At 44.2% G+C, this 24352-nt stretch overlaps 1 protein-coding gene across 6 annotated transcripts in view; it reads right to left on the minus strand.

Annotated features, from left to right (window-relative positions):
* The window catches only part of DPF3 (double PHD fingers 3), a 773243-nt gene that overhangs the window by 89406 nt on the left and 659485 nt on the right, over positions 1 to 24352 (minus strand). For all 6 annotated transcript variants that reach the window (XR_011283929.1, XR_011283928.1, XM_069638613.1 and 3 more), the window contains 2 exons: positions 18437 to 18583; positions 5737 to 5799 (listed from right to left, as the gene is read on the minus strand). Coding sequence is in view for 4 of the 6 variants with exons in the window: in XM_069638613.1 (XP_069494714.1) it covers positions 5737 to 5799; positions 18437 to 18583 (210 nt within the window). In the remaining 2 variants the exon portion in view is untranslated. The remainder of the gene's footprint in view (positions 1 to 5736; positions 5800 to 18436; positions 18584 to 24352) is intronic.

A 24352-nucleotide genomic window follows, 5' to 3' on the forward strand; every position in this document is an offset into this window, starting at 1 on the left:
TTAAAGGCTGGGAAAACCAGCCGTTAAAGTCGGGTCCCGCAAAGGGACCTCGTAATTAGGCGCTAGGTGTTTACCGGCGCCTCAGCCTTTTACAGCGCCGTTAAACACTTAGCGCCTGGGTCATAATGAGGCCCAATGTGATCACATAATCTCCCTTCTTTAACAATGGGATGACTTCCTGTAGGGTGGTCCTCCTGAATGTTTGGGGTTTGGCATATTTGTTTGCTGGTCTTAGGTCTGGAACTGACCTTTTTGTTGAGTCTTTTTTGGGAAATAGGAAGTATGAAGTGTGAGAAATCCGAGGGTATCCTCACACCTACTCTCCTTGGTGCCTCTGCTCATGTGGCCAGGGAAGGGCCATCACTTTTGGATCCTGACCCTGGGGGGTCGAGATGTGAGGGAGGATTACCTCGGTGGAAGGTCCTTGGGGATTGGGGAGATGATATCCACAGGCGAGACAGGGTGTACCCCTTTCCCTTGTGAGAACCAACTTCACCCTCCCTCTGCCTTTATAGGCTGTTGCAAACCATTTCCCCTCATTCATATCGGTATAGTACTGGGACGAGGAAGAGGCGACTAGGAGTAGTGAATACTAATGTGTCCTTTCACCACTCTGGTTCTGAGACGAGGAAGAGGCCTGCAGACTGTTGTAAAGCTCAGGCATGTCCAGAGTGCTTCCCTAATTATGGTCAGGCAATTGGGCCTAAGGACTCACAACTGCAACCTATCAAACGGTTGCAGGTGTACGAAAGGTGGAGCCGACAAAGGGAGAGAGACCAGCAGGAGAGAAGCTGGGCCGAGTGCTGAGGGCCTGAGGGGAGAATCATGTGCAGAAGGAGGCGGCCGAGTTGGGTCCAGCTGGAAAGCCAGGACGCTGGCAAGAATCCCAAAGGAGCAGTGGAGCCCAGGCCCGAGAGGGCCACGGATGTGGGAGCCTCACTGGTCGGGTGCCTGTAGTAGGAACTGAGAGGCACGGAAGATAACTGATAGCTGCAAGCTATCAGCAGCATCCGTGGGAAGCAAGCGCAGCTGCCGGCAACCCATAGAAGATCAAAGGGCGAGCGGGGCTCGCAATCCGATTTGAGCAGGGCTCGTAATCCAAAGAACACGTGTCTGCAGGGCAAGCAAAGCGAAAGCAGCTGCCCAGAGGAGACGCCAGGGACCAGTGAGTGCACAGGAGGGAGTACTCGCACTGGGGAACTCCTGGGGGCAGTAAGAGAACCAAAGCAGATGCCAAATGAATGAAAGAGGATGTGCAAGATACCGTAAACCCAAAGCAACGGGTTGTGATAAATATTACGAATAAGATGAACTGTGAGCAGCAGAATAAAAGCTCTGAACTATTGAATACCAAACTAAATGAAAGCTTTTGACAAATCTATGAACAGATGCCAAGTTTGTATGAAGTACACGCATAATATTTTGAAAGCAAAGAACGAATCCTATGAAATGCAGTGAGGAGCAAGTGCAGAATATTGCTGAAGAGTGTGAAAGCAAGAAAGCAATGTGGTGAAAGACGGAGAGCACCACAAAGTGAACAGTATGAAAAGAACACATTTTGACAAAGTCAAGAGACTGGCAAAGAGGAAAAACACAGTATGGCAAAGCCAAAATGCTGGCGAGGAGAAAGCCAAGTAAAGGTGAACCTGAACACAGGTGCAGTTACTAAAGAATCTGTGTGGGCAAGACAGCCTAGGGTTCCCAGTTGCGTGACCTGAAATAGGTGGACCATGTAGTCCAACAACTGCGCCTAGACCTGGGATACCCTATCTGTGAAATCCAAAGAAACAAGGGTATGAAAGAGATTGCTAAAGGGAAGCAGAAGAAAGCAATCTGCATGAACTGCCAATAACCAGAAGGAATGCTAAGTTGACCTGGAACTGGTTGTGAATGTTGAGAGACTGAGACTAAGTACAAGTTGGCAAGCTGAAGGCTTGGGGAAGGGAAACCTGAGACTTTCTGAACTTTGTTGTAGTCTTGAGGAGGGGAACCTCGAGACCCCTTTTTGGAACTGTGTTGTCTTATTGGGGAAGGGAACCCAGACACTTTGTGGAACTGTTTTGAACTTGAGGGAAGCGGGGCTGGAGAGTAAGCCAGGAGCTGGAAGAAGCTCAGAACTTTATTTGGAACACTATCTCTTTTATTGCTGTCATCCCTACACAGTTTAGCTTTAGTTGTGAGGGCAAGTATAGGTTTTGGACACAGACTTTTAAGTTGAACTTACAGACTCAGGCCATCCTTAGTTTCCTTAGGCAGGGAAATCCCACCTAAGCATAGGAGAAGTTAGGTCTTCCACCATCCTGACATTTAAGCTAATAAACCATTTTGTTTGAACTTTGAATCTGTTGTCCGTATCTTGCTTCATGATGCCTTCACAAGAGACTAAATGTCCATGTTTACCTGTTCTGGTGTGCAACGAATCCCAGGATGTCGTCACTGCTTCTGGGGGGGGGAGCCCCTTCCCATGAGGCCAGGAAGGTGATAGTCCCTCTGGGGGTGGTGCTCCGTGGGTGAATCTCATGAGAGGGGAATCCCCCTATGGTACCAGTGACAACTATGGTGGGAGAAGGCGGTATCCGCCCAACACCTACACCTCTCCTTCACCCTCCCTCTATCTCCACCCCTACTCTCCTATCCAGTATACTTCTGTAGAACTCAGGAAGTAAAAAGGACTGAGACAGGGAAGTTTAGAGGTAGCCGCCATGAAGATCCAAGCCAAATAACTGACTTGGAAGAAGTGCAGATCCACAACGATCACTAAGAGGAATTTACATGAACAGTCTAGTCTCAAACCACAGACCGTTCTGAATGCAGACATAAAAACTGACAACTGACTCACCTATGTGTCAGATGCTCCATGGAAGAACTTAGTGTGTAGAGGACACTCACCACAGAGAACAGCAGGGGAGACCAGGATGTGAGAGGACGAGAAACACAGCCAGAGAACCAGAAGGCCGGCTGGGGAGAGCATCAGCTGTGCAGCATTGCAGGACCATGCGGTCCAACTGCGAGGTACATGTCAAACAGAGTCATGAGCCATGGAGGAAAGCCGAGAAGAGCCCCAGAGAGTCGGCATGCCGAAAAGGGATATGGGAAAGCCTGTAGCCGACCAGAGGGCTGCAGCCAAGACCCTAAAGGAATTTGTGTGGCTGTGTCTATGGTTGGGGGTCTCCAGAGGGTATGAGAAGACCAAACACCAACAGTGTATGAAAAGGGGGGAACAGAAGATAACCCCTATAAGAAGTTTTACAAAGATACTGCCATTTTTGGTGCCATGGGATTTTCTGGTGTATCCTCTTTGAAGAAAGACAGGGTCTGCTCAACTCTGACCTTCAGGTCCATCCACTGCAAGAGGCTTCATTGGCTTAACTGGTCCCTTTCTGATGAGATTCTATTTCCCATTTTCCTTTATATCTCTCTGGCAACCTCAATGCCTCTGTACGTCCTTGGCTGAGACCTTAGCCAAGATGTTCGCTTGTCCACCACTTTGTGACTCCTCTTGTCCTTCTCTGTTTTCAGTGGTGCTGCCTCTTCTCCTGAAACCCTGTGTTCCTTCTCTATTCTTCCTCCTTTCCACAGGGTCTTGGTTGCCCTCTTTCTCTTCACTACCCCTCTTGTTGCCTTTTCTACTTACTCCCTCTCTTCACACCTTCTTGCTCTTGTCCCTCTGATGTTTTCACTTTTCTCCTTTCCTAGCTTGCGTTTTTCCCTCCAACCCTGATATTGCTCAGTAGGGACTGTTTACCGGATTGCTACAAGCTTAGTCTTTTCTGCTTTGGTTCTTTTACTTTTTTGCCTCCTCTCTTCCCCTGGAGGGTTCCTGTTCCTTCTCCCAGTTTCTGTGCCTCTCCTCCTGTTCTCCTTTTCTCTGCCTCTGTTAGCATTTCCTACTACTTCTTTCCACCTCTCTCTCTCCCTCTCCTAAAGATTTCCTCTTCCACCGCACGTTTGTACTTATCTCTCCTCCCCACTCCCACACACAATACTCTGTTCTTTTTCCCTCCTGACTCTGGTCACCTTTCTGTTCATTAATGCAATATTGGACGCCTGCACAACAGACTCCCATGTCCACCAAAGATTCTTGTTCCTTGGACAATCTTTCCGCACTGGTCTCCCCTAAAGGAATAACCACCTGCACCAGAGTTTCTGGAGCAGCTGACTATTCCAATTGGCCGAGCTTTATTTGAATTCTACTTTTGACAGGTGTCTCATCTCAGAACTTGCAGTCCGGCCCTTTTCGGAGGTCAGTCGCCATCTTTTTTCTCACCGACTGCTCCTAGGCAGTGCTCCCCGTCCTATGCCTGTGCTGCTCAATGCTGCTGTGCAGAGCCAAGCTTCTACAAGAGCAAGGCTTTGCATACATCCACTATCTCGGCTCACGGATCAGAAGGGCTAGTGGCTGCATATGCAGACCATGTCTTTAAATGACCCAGTCCCTTATTTTCAAGTTCCAGCTCGGAGACCCTAGCTCCAGCTGCACCCTGAATTGAGTCTAGTCTGCTACAGTCGTGCAGAAGCCAGTCTATTTGGGGGCTCTATATTACACCTGGAAGCCTTCCATTTACACCTCCTAGGCCGTGGCCATTGTGGGCGATTAGGGTCCAGAGTCTCGCTAGGTAAGCTGGCTACATGTGGTCCTGGATATATCATTCCTAATTCAGGCATCGGAAACCTAGGGTCTGGGCCAAAATTACACTGCCCATTTAGTTTTAGAACAGGTGGCAGTGAACCTCTAATTTGACCTTTTCCCCCTCCCGCAGAGCCTGGGACATCTTAGCATTTTAGGGGGAAAGTTATCCCTTCGCTGGCCTGCTGCCTTCTCCCCAGAAATCTCAGGTTTTAGGAGGAGGTGGAGTTCTGACCGTGGGATCCATGTTACAGTAGTTTGGATCTATGCCGATGATGGACTCGGGAGCTTGGGCTCTGTAATAACCCCTGTGGCGCAAACATCATTTTGTGTGTGGTGGCATGCGGCATACAGGGTTGTCCCATCGCCTAGCCCAAGGTATGGGACGTTGGCACAGGTACAACCTGCAACATACCCACCCCATCACCTCTGGGAATGGACCAGAAAGTGGCTTTTAGACACTAGCAAAAGACTTGGCCTCATGTTCTTTAAGACTTTGTATTGGCATTAATCAAACCGTGAAAACAAAAGATACTTAACTTTAAACGAAACTGAAGGTCATTGCAAATCCACATCTAGTATGTCTGAAATTGCCGTTAATTACTGTAAATTAACATGTAATATGTTACACTAAGTTCTTTGCAATCATTTTGCCAACACATGTATGCTTAAATGTTCCATAATGTCTACGAGTCTAAGCCGTCAAAGAAATAAGAAAAGGATGACTAATTTATGCCCGACAAGTAATACTTTGAGTGGTTCCATTATCACTATTTAGACCGTAACCAAAATCATGCTGGTATTATGGCTCTGCCCATGTGATTCGGGAAAAGCCAGGCCAGCAGCTACAATTAAAGCGATTATAAATTGCAGACCACCCAGAATATGAATTATGTGGTGTGGCAGTGGTAAGCGAAAGAGAAGCAAAACAGAAGCAAAATTTGGACATGAATTAGAGTAATTAAAAAAAACAAATGTTCCAAAAGTGATATGGCCTAGTTGAAGGATAAGCTCACAGACCCATGACAGTTACTTTAGGAAACTTAATCATTTTTGCAACAATGGAGTACAATAATAGACCAATGTCAAGCACAACCCTGACCTCTTACCTGTAAGTTCAGGCTCTGTAATTTCCTCAGCAGAATTTCGAGATTGCAATGGCCTGCCCGGTCCTATGAAAAAATTAAAAAAACACACCAATGACATGAATGTTGGCCCATATATGTGAAAACATTGATTTCAGTTTCAGAAACCCCACCGCATGAACAGGTCAATGAAAGTAAACAGTCGACATTTATTACTATAACGAGGACACTTACTTTGCAATATTTACTATTTACAGTAACCAAAAGTCCATCTGTGACCATTCTTGTACACAGCAAGGTACAATAGGATTGATATTTGTATTGCGATAAAGACCACACGAGTAACATGGTGCCTTGGCAACAATAATGAAATGCTGGACGTTTAAAAAAAAAAAACTCTGGGATTATTAAAGCAGTCGCACGGTTAGGTTTTTCAAAAGGTCAGGAGCTTGCTGATCCTATGGATATCGGTTCCATGTGAGCGCTATATAAATTCAATAAACACACATACACACATAATGTTGCCGTGAAAAAGTCGTCAGGTAGGCAACTTTTTTTTCCTGCCCCCTAAAAAATATGTTCCCCAAATATTCTAGGAGGGATATGATTATATATTACAACCTCCAATCCTAGAATATTTGCTGACAGTGTTTGATTGTCTGGAGGGTGCATTATTAGGGAAATGTCACCACACGGCCGCCATTTTCACTGCGACATCATCACTGGATACATGGATATCTATGGCAAGGACTTCCACAGCTTTCCATAGCAATGTCAGAAAGCAGTCCATTGTTAAAACGCACCAAGAGCTTAGATTGTTTGCTTAATGTAAGGGCTCAGGAAAAGCCTCTATTGTCAACACAAAGAGATTAAATTAAAATTAATTTTTAAGTAAAAAAGTACAAATGTCCATAAGAACAACATGTATATATCAAATGTACCTATAAACACTATACCCCGCATACACTTGAATCCAGATGAACATGTAAGCAACGGATTACTCTTAACATGACAAAACAGAATTCTTGTTTAATATGTTATGTTATTTGGCATTAATATAGCACTGTGTGTATCATTGGTATGACCTCAAAGCCCTTGTGGGTTGAATGCCCTTGGCGACCGTAGTCCAGGTCAGTCGAGAGAAAAGGGAATCATAGGGTGCTTGGGTGCACTCAATATGTGACCAGCTGATGCCATTGCCTGATGGTAGCTGCATCCTAACATTAGGTGTGGTTGTATTGAAAGATCAGTTGAATGTGTACAATCTGGAGCTTGGTCTCCGAGACTAGATTCTGGCAGTGTTAGGCTTGTGTAGGACGCTTATGTGTATAGGTATAGCTGCGTTCTGGCAGGATGATGAGGTGTTTATGGAGTACTGTTCTTTGTGAGCAGCTAGGCTGAACTTGATGGAGGGGTGTAGCTGCGCTCTATTGTGTGTTGGTGTAGAGTAGAGAGTGAGCATAGTGATAGGAGAGGTGAGTGTCTGGAGTGGATGTTTTATACTTCCGAGCCCACTGTTCCGGATTACATTTACGCGTTTCGCGATATCTGCGCTCAGAGGAGATGGCACAGGAGGCAGCTAGGCATGTGTAGTAGACTCAGGAAGCGGATAGTCAGCAGTCATGTCTAGCGCTCGCAGGACGCTATGGGTGTCATCTAGGGTAACCAGTTCCTGATTCTGTCTTCGGGACCTATTAGTCCGCAGGTTACAGGGTATGGAAAGAGCCAGGTTTTTAGAGCGTTGGTGAAGGCCATGTAGTCTTGAGTATGTCGAATGTGTGGGGTGAGTGAGTTCCACAGTGTTGAAGCCAAGATTGAGAAGGCGGATCCTCCCATCCTGGCTGAATTGGAGGTTGGAATCACTAGTAAAATGGCAATGCTTGATCTAGGGTGCGTGATGGGAGGTAGGGTTTGATCTTCTCTTGTAGGTATGTTGGGCTGGTCTTGTGAACTACTCGGTGGGTAATGCATAGGGTTTTGAAGGAGGCTCTTTGTCCGACAGGGAGCCAGTGGAGGGTGCTGAGAACGGGAGAGAGGTGGTCTCTGTGTCCCAGGGCGAAAAGGAGTTTGGCGAAGGCATTTTGGGCTCTTTGGAGTTTAAGTTGGTATGCAGGTGCTCCCAGGTATAAGGAGTTGGCATAGTCCAGTCTTGACATAAGAATAGACATAGCAGCGGCAAGCCTGTTGGGATAAGTGAGGTAAGGGAAAATGCGTCTTAAGGAGTATGAGGTGGTAGTGGCAGGATTTTGATACATTGTTGATCTGACGGGAGAGGGTAAGGCCTGAGTCCATAGTGCAGCAAAGGTTTTTGACTATTTTAGAGGGAGGGGGGCCATGGGAGTGGTAGCAGGAGAAGGGCAGTATTGCCTCACGCCAAGATTTCAGTTTCGTCTGGGTTCAGAAGGAGGTGGTTTCACAAAACAATTTGGATACGGGGGAATACATCTAACAATGAGAGTCCTGTATAGTTGGAGAGAGGCATAGGTTTCACAATGCAGCAGGTTCCACAGTATAGTGTGCAGGTGTGGCCTAGGTTTTACAAAACAATTTGGGTATGGGGAACACACCTTGAATTGAGAATCCTGTATAGTGGGAGCGAGGCCTAGGTTTCACAAACAGTTTAGGTATGGGGGAAACACCCCTAGAATTGAGAATCCTGTATAGTGGGAGAGAGGCATAGGTTTCACAATGCAGCAGGTTCCACAGTATAGTGTGCAGGTGTGGCCTAGGTTTCAGAAAACAATTTGGGTATGGGGAACACACCTAGAATTGAGAATCCTGTATAGTGGGAGAGAGGCCTAGGCTTCAACAAAACTGTTTAGGTAAAGGGGGTGGGGCACACCTAGAATATAGATTAGGTTGATTGAGGTTAGCCAGAGAATGTTAAATGGGGAGCCCCCTACGGCAACCCAGCATCAATAAATAAATAAAAAACAAATAAGCTGTCAAAGAGGATACACTATGGAAAGTCTTACAAATGACACCCGTAAAAAGAGTAAAAGATTCTGTGAGTGTGGGTAAAAGGTTCCCACTCACAAAGGTATAAGGAAAAATAATCCACCATTAAAGGCAAAAGGTTCTGGGGTTGACACAGGTCAGGAAAATGTATCATTGCTATGAAAATCTTACCTGACAACAACAAAGGAGGAGTAACTGGGAGAGAAGACCAGAAGGGAAGAGGAAGTAAAGACGAAGAAAATCCATCAGTGAGGTGGAAGAGGCAACATCTAATGCAGAGGAGGTGGGAAGGCACACCCATAGTGGAGAAGTGGCATTAAAGATTTATAGGAGGAAGGACTTTGGAAAAGGTGGCACACACAGCAGGCCAGGAAGTCAAGGAAAATAAGAACAAGGGATAGGTTTTGGCAAGGAGGCAAAAAGGAGAGAACCACCAGTTGTGGTAAAAGAGGACAAGACGTGCAGAGGGGTAAAGTCCCCTTGTCCCCTGTGACCAGAAGCGGCAGGGTTTCATAGGTTCCCTTTAATGCTAATTACCATTTACTTGCACTGGTGTTCTTGATGCTCTGCTTCTATCCATATTTGGCTGGATGTGCCTCAAGCCTGGAGCTTTTGAAGGGGTCTGCCATGGATCTGTTGACCCTTTAGCTCCAAATGTGGGTACAAATGTGACTTACCTAACTTTATCCCATAAACGCAGCTTGCCTATGGACTTTGTCATATAGATTCCTATGGAGAAAACTTCTAAAGTAATTCCAATTGTCTGAGAGTGGGGCTTACCTGAACTTGAACAAAGTGTGTTTGATGAAAGATCTTCAGGTAAGCACTTACCTGAACCTGGACATTTTTTGCGGGTTCCCTGGTGGGGTAGGGGTCACTGGAGCTTTACATCAAAGACTGGGTTTTTAGCTGGTACCTGTTATTTATTTAGGGATTGCAACAACAAACTTGGCTTTAAAGGTAACCCACCCCTCTATTTACCATGTGGAACAAAGCTAGGGTGCTGGGGAAACCCAGAGGGCCTTTTCAAGCAGATTCTAGAGCTTCATAAAATTGTTTCTATCCAGATAAGGTTGGATTTGTGGTGGAGATTTAGTAAAGCTTTATACACGATGACTGGTTTAAGACCGGATCGTGTATTCGCTCAATACCTTTTTAATTTATACCTTGCCTATCTGCTTGCTGAATTACTAAAATGCCACTAAGTTTCCCTTAAAATTGTTTATTTACATATTCCAGCCCTATTATTTGCTTACAAAATAATTGTGTTCGACTATATCTAAGTGGGTCTCCAACATACCTCGTCAGGCCTGAAAAACAAAAATTATGTCATCTTATAATTTGAAAATAAATCCAACTAAATCGGCAGTTCTGATAACCAAGAGCGATTGGAGGAAATGAAAAGGTTATGGGCTTTATATAAAATAAAATTGAAAATAATATCACACCTGCAATACTTAGACCTTTCCAAATTTATGATAAACTTAATCCATCTGGACATAAATTAAGTTTGAAAACCAAATTGTCCCCATTATATGATATTGCAGGTTTTCACTTATCCCATTCTTTGTTTTAAAGGGAAAGTTACCTGCATTTATTAATGAGTTGGAACTATTGGCCTCTCCAAAAAAGGGAAATTCTTACTATCTTGGAGGGATGTTTTTGGACAAAAATATGAATCTTCCTTCTTCATTGCCATTAGTGCTAATTAGGCACAAACTGGGTATTCCTTCTTGGAAGTCATTCATTAAATGGAACAAACAAAAAATATTAATACAAATTCTAGATCTGCCCTGAGGACTCAAGTTTTGAGGATTTAAACTTGGCTGTACACAGTAACCTAAGTCGACAGTGGGGTATGTAGGAGAATGTTAAACTATATTGCTAACAATTGCTTCCAATAGTCACACTTCTCGAGAACCCTATAAAGGTGAAAAATAAATGATTTTCTTTAAGCATTGTAGTCAAGCTTCTCATATTGTAAGTTCTAAATCTCTACCACAGTGCCGTACAACTTCATCCCCAGGTACTTGTCTAGATTTCCAGATATGTACTATAGAAATATTTATATGAGGTGCGAGGATCCAGGAATGAGCGACAAACACAGAGAACTCATGACTGGTCACAAATGTTTATTCAAAGTAAAAGGGGGTTGAAAAATGCCTCACTATCCTTCCTCTATGAGGTATTTCCCTACCCCAACTAACACAAAGGGTCTGTCCTGTGTCAAGATGTCCAAAGCAAAAATGTCCTGTGTCCGAAATTCTATTCTAGCCCTCACATTCTAAAAGCAACTCCAAGGTGTTATGGGTAATGTATTTGGCCTTGGAAGTGCAGAAATGTTGAAGTTCAAAAGAAAGGTGCAACTCCAACACAACCACTCTCAATGGATAGTATTCACAGTTCCAGAAAAATGGCTCCCTTCCCCAGGTTTCTATTCACCAATGCAATAGATCATTTGAGAGTATCAAAGTTAATCAAAGATAATCAAAGTTCGTTATAGACCAAGAGGATATCTCCTTTGTCTTGGCGTTGCAATCCACTTCTAGGAAGAATGTCTCCCTTCCCCAAGTATTTTCAAACATTCACACTTCTAAGGGTATGAGTCTTCCTTGGGATTCTTTATTCAACAAAACAACATGAAAGCAAAACAACTTGGAAGCAGACTCCAGCCTCGCAGGACACCTGGTATACTCCCCTTCCATGGTCTTTCTAACATTGACCGGTTTCAGCTTGTGACTTCCACGTCCTTGGCAGCCCCCGTTTTGCTGTTGAGCCCCTGTCGGGAGGACTTCTCTTCGCTTCCTGCTACCGTGCCAACAGGGCAAACCCGCTTCTGCAGTCCTTCCTCTGCCGACTTCCTGAGCCTTCGGGCTCCACCGTCCCCTGTGCGGCGCAGCAGTCACTTGGTCAGCACCGAAAGGATGAGGCTCCTCCCGACAGCATCTCTCTGCTTCATGCTTGTTTTGAATTTTAAATGTCCCAGCACCTATCATGCGCTAGAAACCACTAGAGCACGTCCTGGGCTTCTCGGCTTCCCCATTTCATTACTCCGTTCAGCCTCCTCGTCCCAGTGTTTCCATGCAAATGGGAATAGTAGGCAGTTTTTGGCATTTCATTCCCAGAACACTGAAAGATGTTATTAGCAGGTTTTATGGTTGAAGGGCTCTACCCTAGTATTCTATAAAGGCATGAGGAATTGAGGGGATATCCAGGAAAGGGGAATATGTGTTTTCATCCGATGATGCCGGGTCATCCCCCTGACAGTCACTTCGCCCCATGTGGTCCTTCCTCATGCAGCCGCCACCCAGGATCAGGTAATGGCTGTCGTCCCGTGCCCACATGGGAAGAGGCTAACTCTGGGAAAAGAGTGATGACATCATCGGATTCATCACAGAGGTTTTGCTTCAATATATTAAGGACTCTCAATAGCGAGGTCCCGATGGAGGATTAGCTAAATCAGACAGATTCAGTCATTTGTGTAGGAATCCGATTGATAGAGAAACACGAAAGCACTTGTTAATCAGCTGTAATGCAACAGTCATAAAGAAGGAACCTATTTAAAAACTTTGTACACTTTATCTATTTTTTTTTAACTCTGTTTAGTTGGGTTAATTTTGGCTCTGGTAAGATGTCTGTTCATTATATACAAACTATTAGAGGAATGCATTTAAAAACCTATTGACTGCAAGGATGTAAAGTAAGATAATGTAAATGTAGGATATGGAATGAATGATGGAATGATGATTTATCAATTTTCTATGTGAAAAGTTCTAATCAACTAAACAAAAAAATGTCATTTAATGTGAACCCTCAACATTGCTTTTTTTTAAGGAACCACATGTTAGAGAATGGGCAGGTGATTAACAATGAGTACACAATAAAAAGTAAGCTACAATTTAAGAAGAAAATGTGTTTTCAGATCTCTCAATGAAAAGATAATTTGACAGTATTGCTCCTTTGAGGGGGAATGTGGAACATTGCTAACAAAGCTCTGTGCTAAATGTTCTTTAAAGCAAGACGATTTCGATTGGACAGTACTCTGATTTTAAGGCAACAGATTGCATGATCTTTGCACAGTGCACCCGCTAGGGTTGCAGTTTGAAATCATGCAATAAGGCACACCGACATGTGCTAGGAAATATTTTTTTTGTTGCAACTTCCTGTCCATAGTTTCCTACGGCACCCCTTTCTTTTTGCTCTGCTTTTAACCCTGCCTGACCTTTTGAAGGGAAGTAAAGCTTTTAGCTTCACTTCACTTGCCTTTTTGCTCACATGTTATGAAGCAACTGATCAGTCCTTCAGGCCATCAATACTGGACACTTTGTTTCCCTTTGTAATTCCTGTTAGTTTTGGCTATTAGGTGGCCCTTTAGCACCACATATAAGCTGAAACTAATGAATTAAAGTACAGATAGGGATAATTGGCATATGAGGAGAGGCAAACAGATTGTAGGTATTGTTTGGTTATTTGCCCACCCATTGACTGCCCAGTTCTATGTTATTTAGTAGAGTTGTTTTCATCGAATTCGAAGATTTCTTTCTTTCTTTTATTCAATTTAGTCACAAATATATGCAGGAGTAGCCCCCCTGTACACCCCCCAAGTCTACCCTGTATATTAATTATCATGATTACCCACCCCCACCCCACATATTTGCAGCCAAATAAATTAGACAAATTTGAAATCGACGAATTCTACTGTGACCAAACCTCCCATTCCTTGACTGCCCATGGCCATGCTAATCCATATGGCCATTACCACCCCTCCCGGCCCAAAACACCTGCTCATGGGAATTCTTGGAGCTCGTTTTAATCAAGTGTTAACATCAAAGAAGTCTTCTTAGAGTTAATGACTTAATTTGAGTTGTAAACGCGCTACTGGCATAATAAAAATGTCTTACCTGGTATCCAGTGACAATATTGCAGGAAATAATAACGACTGAATTTACAAAGATGAAAAAATATTGCTAGAATTAACAGAGTGGGCAAAAAATACAGACCAGCAGAAAAAAATATCGAAATAAAGGCAAGAAAGTGTAATGATAGGGGTGAGTTTTGGGTGTAAAGAAAAGAGAAAAAAAAGATTTAGGCTAAAACTGGGATAAAGGGGAGGGAGACAAGGAGAGTTTATGAGTAGGAGAGGTAAGGCAGAGGGTTTGGCGGGGCTCCCAAAGAAAAAAGGTATTTTCACAATGGGCAATGTAAATGGCATGCCGATATTCTTTCTTGCAATATTTATTGCACTTTGTAATTGTACATCACTGTTATTTCAGCAATAAAATCACAGTAAACCCTCTTAACCAGGTCTGGGCTCACCCAATATTTATAAGCACAATGTAAGTGCTGGTAAAAACAGGCATTGACAAAGCCAACAGTTTTGGCTTGTGTATGAGTATTAGTCATTTGCTTGGATGCCCATGCACTCGGCCCATTTTGCAGCTGCAATCATCGATAGCTAATAAATACAGCTACGGCAGTGCCTGGCAAGTGCCTTTCCCAGGCCTATACAAAAGCCCAAACTGTTGGCATTGCCAATGCTTGGATTTGTTTATTGCACACACATCATACAATGCAGTGCAATGGGGATACTTTTGCATCACACTAGCTTTTTACACAGGGAATTTATGGTCACTTTTATATGTGCCTAAAGGCAAGCTGGTGGCAGCAGTTACATTCTTACTGTTTTTTGCATTATTTGTGGTGTGTACATTTTCATTTACTGCATATTGGTCTCGGGAGGATAACTTGGGGGCAAGGCGCTCTTCTTGGAAGCAAGACGATGCGAAGCAGCATAGGTTCGATCCCTGGGTCCGTGCTTAGAAACAACTGGGTATTAAGCACGTTCTAAATAACCAATTATAATTATTATAATTACATGTAGCTAGTGCCCTAAAATGGCTGTGCCACAAGATTAGCTATATTGTAGTTTGGCCTTGTCTCTGCCCTCTCAGTTCATGAAACTCCATATGAAATCATACACTCGCTCGGGAAGGCTGCAGCTTTTGCGGGCTAGTGTGCCTTTGTATGTGTGGCCCAGGAAGGGGCTGGGACGGTCTAGTCCCAGTCCACATCCTTGGTGCCAGAAAGTCTGCTTCCAGAGCAGATATGAAACCACTAATTGTCCCTGATTGGACAACTACTGGCTGTTTGAATGGTTCAGATCCTTCCCTTTGGTGGGATTCCAGCTTGGATTTTGGATCAAAGGAGGCCTTCTACAGTTATTCATCAGATCAGATCTACGTTTGAGCCAAGAATGCCTTGAAGACAGGCAGATTGCTGAAGATACGAAGACGACTCCTGAAGTGAGCCAGCATCCCCTCCAGTGTCCGGACCAGTGAAGCCCTGCTCCTCTGCCTGATCTCCAAAGGCCTGGAGCAGTGCTTCAGCCCTTGGACTAGTGGGACGAACTAGTAGACCCCTTTGAGGATGTGTCCCTGGACTGACCAGGTCTCTTGGGGTCTACCTCACCAGCACCGTCACCATTCCACTTTCTAACCTGGAACTTTGGTGGTTGCCAGCTTGTGCCACAAGTCAACTTCTCCCCAAATTCTATCTTCCTATTTTCAAGGGAATCTGTCCTGGAGCAGCTGCTGTGACCGTGATTGGAAGGACATCTGTAGTCGCCCACAAATGGTGATCATCGCTGGAACTCGCATTCCTCCATCTTGCGAGGTGTCTATTACTCACCACACAGGCCGGGGTGCTGAGCACAAAACCCTAAACTGGTGAAGAGATGATGACTGTCAAAATCCTGTGGACATGAAAGGCCAAGGTTCATCCTATACCAGCCCTCCTCCACTTGAGGAACTCTTTACTATGATATGACCCTCTGCTGTATGAAACAGACAGAGGGACCGGTCAATTTAAAGAGCGGGGGAAACCACACACTGCCAATTCACCAGGCTGAAGGAGGAAAGTATAACAAATTAGTACGGGTGACAACTTGTGATCAATAGCTATTTCTAAATTCTACACTGAATATAGCTTACGAGTTAGAATGATAGAATTGCAGAAGGATTGCCCTAGAAGAAAAGAAAGGAACTGTATGTCTAGCTATTGAAATCTCTGTATTGTACACAGTTTCAAAGGATATTCAGAGTCTTACCACAACACAATTAACTGGATTCCACACAGTCAAGAAGATTAGGGCACAACGGCAGGATAAAATAAAAAACAGGGAGTAAGTAGAGGTAAGTAACCCCAAGCGGCACAAGGGTCACACTAGATCCGGGATGGTACACTACCGCAGCAGAGCGTCCCAGAGTGCACTGACTTGGTAACTGTAGTTGAGAGTATTCCCAGTAAACTGATAATGCTAGGTAGTAACACAGCAAGCAGTAACCAACAGAAGAATGAAAATATGTAGCAGGATCAAAGAGGAAGTATGTCTTTTCCGTTAGTTGACAATCCCCCTTGTAACAAAAGGAAGAAGGCTTACCTGCAGTGTTCAAGTAGAAGCTCTGTGATATCTCTGACAGTATAGGCACTTGATAGGAAAGTCGAAGACTACAGCGTGTTAACATACAGAGTGCACTCCTTGCGCGGAGATGCAAGCATGTAGACAAGCATCGTAGTAGGGAAACTACACGGAAGTCTGGGGCAGGCTGATGTCGGCAACGGGCAGGTCAGAGTCAACCAGACGAAAAGCGAGGCAGTCCGTGAATGAAGTCCGGGTCAGTTTTACCAGGAATCCAAGGGTCTGATACGTTAGGCAGAAGGAAATCCGATAGAAAGCCGAAGTCAGTAACCAGGCAATCGATGAATCAGGAAATGGTTGAAAGTGAGAACGCTATGAACAGAAGCAGTTTCCTGCGCTAAAGCGCTAGCTTTAAACAGACTAAGGAGACGTGTCCATCACTATCCCGACTCGGGACATAGTCAGCTGAGTGATCACATGATGTGATTTTCGTTTCAGCGCTGCGCGATGCACTGCAACAGCACGTTGCCATGGCAAGCGCCAACTCTGCCAGAAAGGAGCAGCCAAGTGTTGACAGGATGAATAATAATGCCATACAGGTGGGTTTAACATATCGTTCGGCAGGGGACTGCTGCTTGCTGCTAGATGTAACAGTGTCACAAGGAGGCCTCAATCTTTAGATTCTGAATTTATTCACCGACAGGGGTTGCAACTTGCATCTGCACCCAACTGGATGAATCCTAGAACCCACAACTCCTGGGCACCTCTTACCAGAACAAAGGGCAAAAGATCAAACCCTCAGACTATCTGCATCGACATCTAGGAAAAATCGAATTCAGAGGTAAGCATCAGTGGGCCTGCCCTGCCTGTCCCTCTGTCCTGCATAGGATAACATTGGGAACAAGTCCCTTTGTCTCCTATCTCCATATGCCACTCCACTCCTCTCACCTTTGTTTGACGAACCTGGGTCGGTATCCTACCCCTGAGTTAGCTTTGGGTCGGAAAGAAAGGAGAGAACTTAACTACCCTTGGGTAAATTGTAGAACTTTTAAATAGTTTGACTAATCACCACAATAAGCCCATTGCACTCTTTTCTACAGAGAATGCTTACTCGTGAGAAATACTGTGTTGAATAATGTGACTTTTGGGCACACGATCCCACTCACATTAGTCTTGGACTTCTAAAGTAAGGATACTATTCTTGTGATTGTTTCCATCCTTTACTGCATCTGCATTACTTACCTGCATGATTTGGTTGAGTTATTTGATGAAGTATATAGGTGGACATACTGGTGATTGTATATATTTGTATTATGTTTGATAGTGCTTCCTGCTCGTTTCATTTTTCCATGTCTTCTAAAGGGCTTAAATAAATAACTATTTTTATAATAGTCTAAACTGAATTGCTGTGTGCTATTCTGTGTGGACCCATTGAGGGCCCCTGACCCCACTCACACTCCCAAGACTAAGCCTTGACTTCTCATCCACCTACCTTGATTTGGTCTTGGCTAACCCCTCAGAGCTCCCTGTTCACAACTGAGGTGCTAGAAATACATCTCAACAACATCCCCCTAATAAAGTCAGAATTAGTGCGACTGCTCCTCCTTCATAGACCCTCACACGTGCAAGCGAGATAAAGGTGAAAACATGAATAGTGACATTTTGGGACCACTCCTGGTTCCTCTCTGGCACTGCACGGTAAACCCACTGCTGCGCCAGACTACATGCTGCAAGGAATATATGGCAATACCCAGTTGTACGTTATAGTGAGACACCTAATTCTAGTTTGCGGGTTCCCTTACATGAAAGGTAGACAACGGGTGCCTCAGCATTCATGATTTACTACTGCAAGAAATGCATACTCCTCAGCTTTACCCTCCACAGTGAAGGTACCCCATCCTGAGACATACACATACAGCCACCGCAAGATGTTTTCCAAGCAACACATTAGGACAGGGCTGCAACAAGGTTCTTAAGAGCAAGAGTTTTCATCAGCTGACACAGTGGTTGTAAATTACACTACCTTAGCTCAAGACTTTACCCTGAGTGTTGTTTGGCACTATTGTAGAATAAACACTGTCTGCTGGTGCCTGTATTTTGGAGAGAAACTTAGAAGAGCTACAGCGGGCACAGGGTAATATGAATATTCTACTGCACAAAAAAAGTTAGATCTTGTTTCCCCTTGTTCTTACTTGCCATAACTTCAAATCGTTGTATGGGCCATTGCTAACAACAAAGCATGTTAACCAGTGATGGGGAGGGTTAACCGCAAAGCCAATGCAATACAAACTTGTTTTGAAAGGAAATGGATATTGAAAACTGTGTCTTGGAGAGGGAGAGGAGACTTACGTTTGTGGTTTTCGGTTCTGTGGACTGGCGAAGACTGTGGAGACCGTGAATCTTGATCTCTGCTGTCGTCCCCCTCTTCATCTGCTAGATGTGTGTGGGCGTAATGGTAGCTGAGACCTGGGCGATTTTTATAGCGCTTTCCACAGACTACAGGGGAGAATAAAGGAAGGGGAAAAGGTGAGCCTTCTGGTGCACAAGGCACTTTCTACTGCTGAGACCAAGAACTGGACTCTGCTTGAAAGATCCAATTTTAGACAGCATGCAAAGAGTTCTGTACGGAAAGGTCTTGCTGCCACCCAAAATGGCAGATAAAGATACAACTTAAAACAGTCCAGAAACATCCACAGATAAAGTTACACTTGTCATTTTAAGGCAGGGGTCTTCAACATTTGTATTGCCAGATGTTCAGGACTACAGCTCCAGTCAGGCCATGCAGCAGAAAACCTCGAAGGATCATGGGAGTCATAGTCCAACATATCTGGAAAGCCACAGATTGAAGACCCTTGTTTTAAGGGAACAGTGGTACCTATGCAAGTTTAATAATCATGGTCCTTCTATCAATATGGCCACTCTCGGCCTTCTTCTGCACCTATAGTTGATATTCTCTTATCGCCGCCAAATATTTTAAAACTGCATTTTCTTTAGGCCATTTCTCTGCATGTTTTTGCAACTTAGGGCAAACACAGCAGATCAGGAAATTGCCCAGCGACCCTTGCCCTGTGCTATAGCAGCGAGCAGATTTTAGATGTGTGTTCCTGCCCAGAAATACAAAAAAATTGACAAGTAGCTTTATATTTGCTAACAGGTTAGTGCTGGTTTTGTGCAGTCCACTTGAACAACTCCTGCTCTACATGCCAGTTCTGCACACAAATTATTCATTTTATACCAACTGCATGTATATTCAATGTATCGATGCAGCTGCTGTACACCACATTTGACATTACTGAGCCACAAAAGTAAATTAGCAACTCATAATAAAAGATTTAGAAGCATACAAATAATAATGGAGTTGAGACACGTTCACCCACCAAATGCCCAATGTGTTTTAATTTAGAAAAGAAACGTCCTACAATGCAAGGTCTACAAAGTACAAAATACCAATTTTTCATGGCTTTACAGGGATTATTTTAAACAAATGCCCCTCTGCAATTATCTAAAAATCAATCAAATTGCTTGCAATAGCCTTTGAGGGGACCACAATACCCACATCTAATATTTACAGAGAAATGCGTTTACATATAACTAGTTGCAGTACCCATGTAGTACCTATGTCCACCTTAAATTACATTCATGAACCGTGCCTGAATTCGCAACCTTATTAAATATTGCTTAGGCTACTATCACTCAGTGAAACACTTTATTAAATTAAATTTAGAGAAACCATCTGTAGGGACAAAGTCTTACATTTTCTAGCGTGTGATATTCCGAAACCAACCACATTGCTACAAGATCGAAAGTCATGGTCTACTCCAATCCTACAAGTCCACAAAGCCAAGCTTACAAAAATCAAACTAAGAAAAAAGTGGAACAACAAAGGTGAATGAAGCCGCATGTCCCTCTTTCCACACTAACATTCCCACCAATCCCCGTGACACTCACTCATTGCTGCAGTTATCTATGTGCCAACTATGGCATCCAAATCAAACAAGAGTTATTAGAACTTGTCCTCGAAGCACTCGGCTGCTTCCACAATGCCTTCTCGCCAAGTAGCTTTTCTCATTCGAGCAACCTTCTTATGTGCATCTAATCTTTACTCTAAATACACCCAATATATGAACCCAGCCACTATCCACCGACAAGATATGAGGAGTGACCTCTGGCCAACTACTGGCAAAAGAGCTTCTGTGGTCTTAATTCCGTGGGACCTACCGCCTGCTTTTGTACTCTCGGCCACAGTCATCGTCTCACTGAACTTTCATCTCCGATCCTAGTTTGGTGAACATCCATGATGTGGCCAGAGTCCTTTCTGATCAGCATACGCTTCCACCCTCTAGGCTCCAGATCGGTAAGCCTATTTTGCTAAGTGCAGTTCTGTCCCTCTCGTCCTTTTTCAACGGAGTGGCTGCCTCCTATACTCAGTGCATGAACAGCCAGTTTTGTTTTTTCAACTTACACATGGGAGCAATCTCACCTTCTTGGCTGAAGTGAGATGAAAAACAGACAACTGGATGAACTGCAGCAAGTAATGCATGCATGTCCTCAAAGCAAATATGTCCGTTAATAATGTCAAATTTGATCAGCAAGCTCCATTTAGTTGTCAATGTGTTTTGCGTCAACCTACCAATTGTAAGACCGCAGTCTTTATGAAGACCTACCTGAGTGCCGTCATGGCAAACTCTGATTCTGTTGATGGTTGCTTTCTGACCAAGCTTTGGTCTGAAGAAAACAAGGACAGATTGCTCAACCTTTCCACTATTCTAGAGCTACTTTCCTGCCCTTCCCCTAATTTGAGATGGAACCAAATGTAATGTTTCATAGAATTTCAAGAAGGTCTGTTTGGGAAAACACCCTATTCCCTAAAGAATCCCTCGAGTTGCTGAAAACTATTGAAACGCAAATTGCAGTTTTCGTCCATTAAAATACCTTTGGAACATGAGCCTTTGCCATAGGAGATGCTTTACCCTGGGCTAATGTATCACCAGCTGTCCTAGCCATCTCCTGGTCATCCAACCGTTACTCAGCAAATGGTTATTCTTCATAACCTTTGCTCTCGTGAGTCAAAGTCTGATGTGCCCCTTCTATGTAGTTTCTCTTCACATTTATAATAACACGCCTTTTGATTTCTGTAGTGGTTTACAGCTTAGGCAATAGAGCCCTTATCAGAAACCATTAAAAGGAAATCAGTAAACATGTACTCTATGGACTTGGTGCATTTGGATCCTGGATGGAGACACGTGGCTCTCCCTGATTGCATGCAACAAAGCAGGCATTGCTAGTAAAAAGGGGAGTAAAGTGTTGAGTTAGCAAAGAACAGAACATACGTGACAAAGTAACCGCTTGGGCAGCCATGCTGCTAGGAGGATCTTTCAGGACCACTCTGTGTGATGTTCTGGGAAGCCAACCTTAGTGGACATCCACAGTTTACATGAAGTCTAAACAAACTGGCTCGGTACAGTGACTAGACAGCAATGCTCAGGTTAAGGATATCAGGGGCTTGGTGTAAAGTACAGTTAAGTACAGTATCAGGTTAGTCCCTTGGCGAGTTGACCTTGCAAGTTGTGCTGCACAGAGAGCTACACAATGTGTGGAGACAGGAGTCCAACTCCAGAGGATTCCAATAAGCTACCAGTAGATGGGTTCCTGGAGCTTCAAGGAAACGCTCAACACAGTGCAGAACAGTGAACCAGTTGTTACCAGTGACTCAACGAAGGAGACCCCATGAGGGCCCTCCCTTGGTTAAGGGCCTCTTTTGGCTAATAGAGCACAGAGCTTTGCCTTCTGTGAGTTGGCTTTGGCAGCACTTGTTGCAGCAGCCCCCGGATGTTCCTCTGTGGCTTTTGGTGTATGGGTTACATAGTTAATTGCTGGCCTCAAGATCCCTTTGTGATACAGAAACTAATGGGGGGGGGGGTCGTAACGCACCTATCAGAGGACTGGCAACATTTAAACTAAGAGTTATCCAACAATGGATAAGCAGCTCAGCCACAGCCATGACAACACTCGGTTTTAGGATCTGTATTGGGGCTTTCTCCAGCCCAAACCAGTCCCAGTTCCAAGCACACACAGGCTAGTTCCTGGCCTCTGGCCAGAGGATGACCACAAAGGGACATTTCCTACCACAACCAGGGGACAAACTGCAGCAATGCACCCAGCAATAAAAAGTAAGGGACCAGTGCATTAGCAAAAATGACTAACCTGGTGTGAGCTACACTTAATAAGGAGAAATGAAAATGAAGTTTAAAAAAAAGGAGGAGTAACGTTCCTTTCCATCAGGGAGTAGTGCCATGCAATAGACTTCAATGGGGCACACAATGTCCCTGCAGCAATGCAGCCTACGGACTCACTAGTCTGCCCAAAACAATATCAGTCAAGCTAGGGAGTGTGTTAAAAAGATCAGACTCACAGAATCAGGTGAGGATCACAATCAGACGATTTGCTGGGGATCACATTAACATTTGGAAAATCTGTACAAAGGAAAATCTTTCCGAATGCAAACCAAACTGGAGTTCAGATCACAACTTCCAAAAAGAGGTGCCTTGAAATATGAAAGCAGTAGGGAAAATGTAGGCATCTTGCAGCTCAGGACCATCCACACAGCAAAGCAGCAGTCACCCACTTGAGGGATCAAAGTGTGGTCTTTTTATGCTAATAACAGGGAAGGATCAGCCTCTTTTCTGCACAAACGAGTCATCTCACCTCAAGATCCAGCATCAATAAGATGTCATGGACATGTAAACGCTAGATCATTACGTAGACGTTTGGTCAGCGTTCACCACACAGGACGGATAGATCAATCGATGGATCTTTTTCCACCCTACCCTGTCTCTTCATAATGTACCCTCTTGTCTTCAGGTAATTCTTCCCTCAAGTTGGCTCAAAGTTTTCTGGCAGGTTTGTTAGTATCCGCAACTTGAAATTTGTACGAATGCCATCAGTATGAAGGCGTTGGCTTTGGTGCCTTCAACGCGACAAATGCATGCACTATCCACTTGGCATTGACCCAGCAAAGTAAACACACTAATCCCAGACTAATGCAGCCCTCTGCCAGCCATTCTTTCAAAGCTGCCAAATTCCTTAATCCCATTTGTGTATTTTCTCCACCGCAATAATAACGGTTAAGAGAAATGTCAGCAAATAAAAGGCGTTCAGATGTCCGGTATGAGCCGCAAGTACAACGTAATCACAACTACGTATCCTAGTTGTTCATCAGCCCACTGCAATTGTCACAGTCACCATTGCTTTCTTGGCTGGTTTTGCCTGCAAAGAACAGCGACGTTGGTCTTAAGTCACCCCCTTCTGTCGCACAATTGATAAACCGATGGATTAGGCAACACTCCAAAGGCAACTGCAAATGGTCTACCCACTACTTTAGCCTAAAGATCCGACATCAGCGGGAGGACGCATACGTTACAAAAAATGGAGGAGTTGATTGATCTGCCACCCCCGGGATCCATTAGGTGGTACAAGCTTGCCAGTTTGCCATATCTTTCATGAGCTGGTTACACAGGCAGGCAACCCCTTGTGATCAAGCGATCAAATTGCTCATGATATGGAAGAGCGTAGGTACCTTGATACCAACAGCCTCTAAGGCCAACTCGTGCCATTCAAATGTGAGAGTTACGGTGTGTCTGGGAATGTGTATGAAGGTGCATTAGGGCACATCTAGAAGACATTTATAAAAATAATGGATCCTAAATAATTAACAAAATATAACGGCTGCAATCTCACTGGCTGTTTGGATTTCCTCATTTTCCAAGTGTGGCTCCTCCTAACTGGGACAATTCAAAGTCCTAGGAGCAGCTTCTAGCTTCGGCTCACAACATTGTTATATAAACACTTACTTAATGAAGGATTGCACAACATTCGATGTAATACTAGGTCCACACAGTGAGAAAATGCAATCGAAATACGCTATTCACGGGGCGAGTACAATGGTATGAAAAAGCTCTAGTTGCTGTGTATTCTTATTTTAGAGTGGTCTACTTTTAGGATGGTGGTATGACATGTCAATATTCTTCCAAGATATATTGTTTCTAGCATGTGCAATTTGGTGCATAACAGAACAGGTGTGTTAGCAGAGAGCACTGTCACCAAGAGGATGGAGGGGGTGCCTTTGCATTATATACTAAAAGATGAACAAGTTACTCTCTTACCTGGTAACGTTCTTTCGATGGGATGGTCCGACGACGTAGGCTCCACAGCCTACAATAGCAAACTACCATAGCTGACAAGGGTAGCTTTTGACTCCACTTTCCT

The sequence above is a fragment of the Ambystoma mexicanum genome, chromosome 14, assembly GCF_040938575.1.
Source record: "Ambystoma mexicanum isolate Mex_15411 chromosome 14, UKY_AmexF1_1, whole genome shotgun sequence".
Lineage (NCBI taxonomy): Eukaryota > Metazoa > Chordata > Amphibia > Caudata > Ambystomatidae > Ambystoma > Ambystoma mexicanum.